Consider the following 1,784-nt stretch of genomic DNA (forward strand, 5'->3'; position numbering starts at 1 on the left):
GTGACGCAGGCGCCTTGTGGCACCCGATCCCCAATCGCACCTCTGAGGCCGTCCAAGCGCGTTTGCACAACTGCGTCCGGCGGCTGTGGTGCCAGGCCCTGCACTGCGGCGCCCAAAAGACACTCACCCAAGACGGCGCCGGTGCCGTGGCACGTGTCTCCTACAGCCTTGGCAGCTGCGAGGTGCATGGGCGGCAGCTGTGCGTGGCCAAACAGCCGGGGGCTCGCGAAGAGGAGGGGCCCAAGCCCACAGAGCGTTTGACGTCAGCCGGCCCTGCTGCCGCCGCATCCGTCGTGATGGGCCCCCGACGCAAAACAAAAGCAAAAGGCGTATAGGGCGGGTGGTCTCACAAAACGGCGCACATTACCCGCAGGGGCGGATGCATCTGCCTCATCTCCCACTGGACGTCCGCAGGCACAAACGTCGTTTACATTTCATTGGAACCGTCACCGCCCTGCTGCCGCTCCCTCGCCGAAACACACACACACACACACACATTTTACCTTCACCGCAAACAACTCCGAAGCCCTCACCCCCGCAATGGGGAGTTTACCCCCAACTGCCCCGCCGCCCATGCAAAAACACACAAAAACAAAAACCCGCCGAATAAAGCGGGGCGGCCCCCTCCCGCACTCACTCCTTCAGTCGGCAAGAGACGAGGAGGAGGAGGAGGAGGCGGAGGGGGGCGGCGTCAACGTGCCCACAGCTCCAGGCTGCTCGCCCAGCGCGCGCAGCCCAAACAAACGCACGGAGCAGGCGCGCACACGCCCAGGATGGCAACCCAGCAAGAGACAGAAGCGTCAAACATCGTTTGCCCGAGGCCCTCAGAGACGAATTCGGCTGCACCCACTGCGGCGGCACACCAGCCAGAACGACGCCATGCACAAAAAAAGAAAAGGGAAACATTACACCAACGCAAAAAAAAAAAAAAGAGAACGGCATAAATTCGGTTTGCCTCACGATTTCTTGGCGGTGCTGGGCACCAACCCATTGCTGTCATTGCTGGTCAACTCACTCAGCCCGCAAAAGCACGCCCTGCTTTGCCCAAACTCTCCCTCCATACACACAGCGATAAACTAGACCAAAAGACATTTTCAGTTGTGGCTATTGTTGGCACACATCCAATCCACAAGCTGCAACTATTCCTGTTGCAATCTCCTACACACACACAAACGAAAAGAAGTTGCTACTGTGTTCTCACTGGCCATAATGCGCCTTCAGCGCACGGCAGAGTAATTCCCTAATTATCGCCCGCACTATTCGCACGCAAACAAGCAACGATGCAAGAAAAAATATTCCCCAAAAGGCGTTTCTCCTGAAGGGAAGACCGCACATAATAATTATTATTATTGTTATTTAGTTAGTTGCCCCTCTGGCTGCTGCTCGCTTTGGTCGTCTTTTTCAAGGCACGAAATCCTCCTCGGACACCCTCACCTGGTACTGGTGTGCCTCTTCGTCCCGGGAGCTCGCAGTTTTCTCTTCCTCATCTCCTTCCCGCTTCCGCTTCGCTTCTCCCCGGTCTTCGTTTTCTCCCGCGACGGCATTGCATTCCTGCCACGTGTTTATCGGCGCACTCCCGCCATGCCGCACGTAAATAATCTCCCACGACAAGTCTGCGGCAAACGCTTCCCAGCCGTTAAAATACTGCGCCATGCATTCACCGAGCCGCCTCACAGTGCCGGGTTGGGTGTGGCGCCCGCCCCTCACTGTCGTCTGCAGTCCAACCGCCGTCTCCGCGGTGCGTCCACGAAGAAAAAGGCGTCTACCAGCGGAAAGCTTCTTGC

At 57.6% G+C, this 1,784-nt stretch overlaps 2 protein-coding genes across 2 annotated transcripts in view, besides 3 other annotated features; one reads left to right on the top strand and one right to left on the bottom strand.

The window, feature by feature from the left end:
- The window catches only part of Tco025E_09211 (uncharacterized protein), a gene marked incomplete at both ends in the record, with an annotated part of 372 nt that extends 37 nt beyond the window's left edge, over positions 1 to 335 (top strand). Inside the window, one exon of the mRNA XM_029376036.1 lies at positions 1 to 335. This exon is cut by the window's left edge and continues 37 nt beyond it. Within this exon, the coding sequence (XP_029223867.1) occupies positions 1 to 335 (335 nt within the window).
- A 141-nt stretch (positions 336 to 476) lies between these two features.
- Positions 477 to 497: a microsatellite.
- A 157-nt stretch (positions 498 to 654) lies between these two features.
- Positions 655 to 685: a microsatellite.
- Positions 686 to 1,333: 648 nt separating this feature from the next.
- Positions 1,334 to 1,357: a microsatellite.
- A 44-nt stretch (positions 1,358 to 1,401) lies between these two features.
- Positions 1,402 to 1,784, bottom strand: Tco025E_09212 (retrotransposon hot spot (RHS) protein; the record flags this gene model as incomplete). Its single annotated transcript, XM_029376037.1, has 1 exon — positions 1,402 to 1,784. A coding segment is annotated over one exon (383 nt), but the record flags the coding sequence as incomplete, so codon positions are not given.

This window comes from Trypanosoma conorhini, assembly GCF_003719485.1.
Source record: "Trypanosoma conorhini strain 025E chromosome Unknown Tco_14.4_contig_01020, whole genome shotgun sequence".
In the NCBI taxonomy this organism is placed as follows: Eukaryota; Euglenozoa; class Kinetoplastea; order Trypanosomatida; family Trypanosomatidae; genus Trypanosoma; species Trypanosoma conorhini.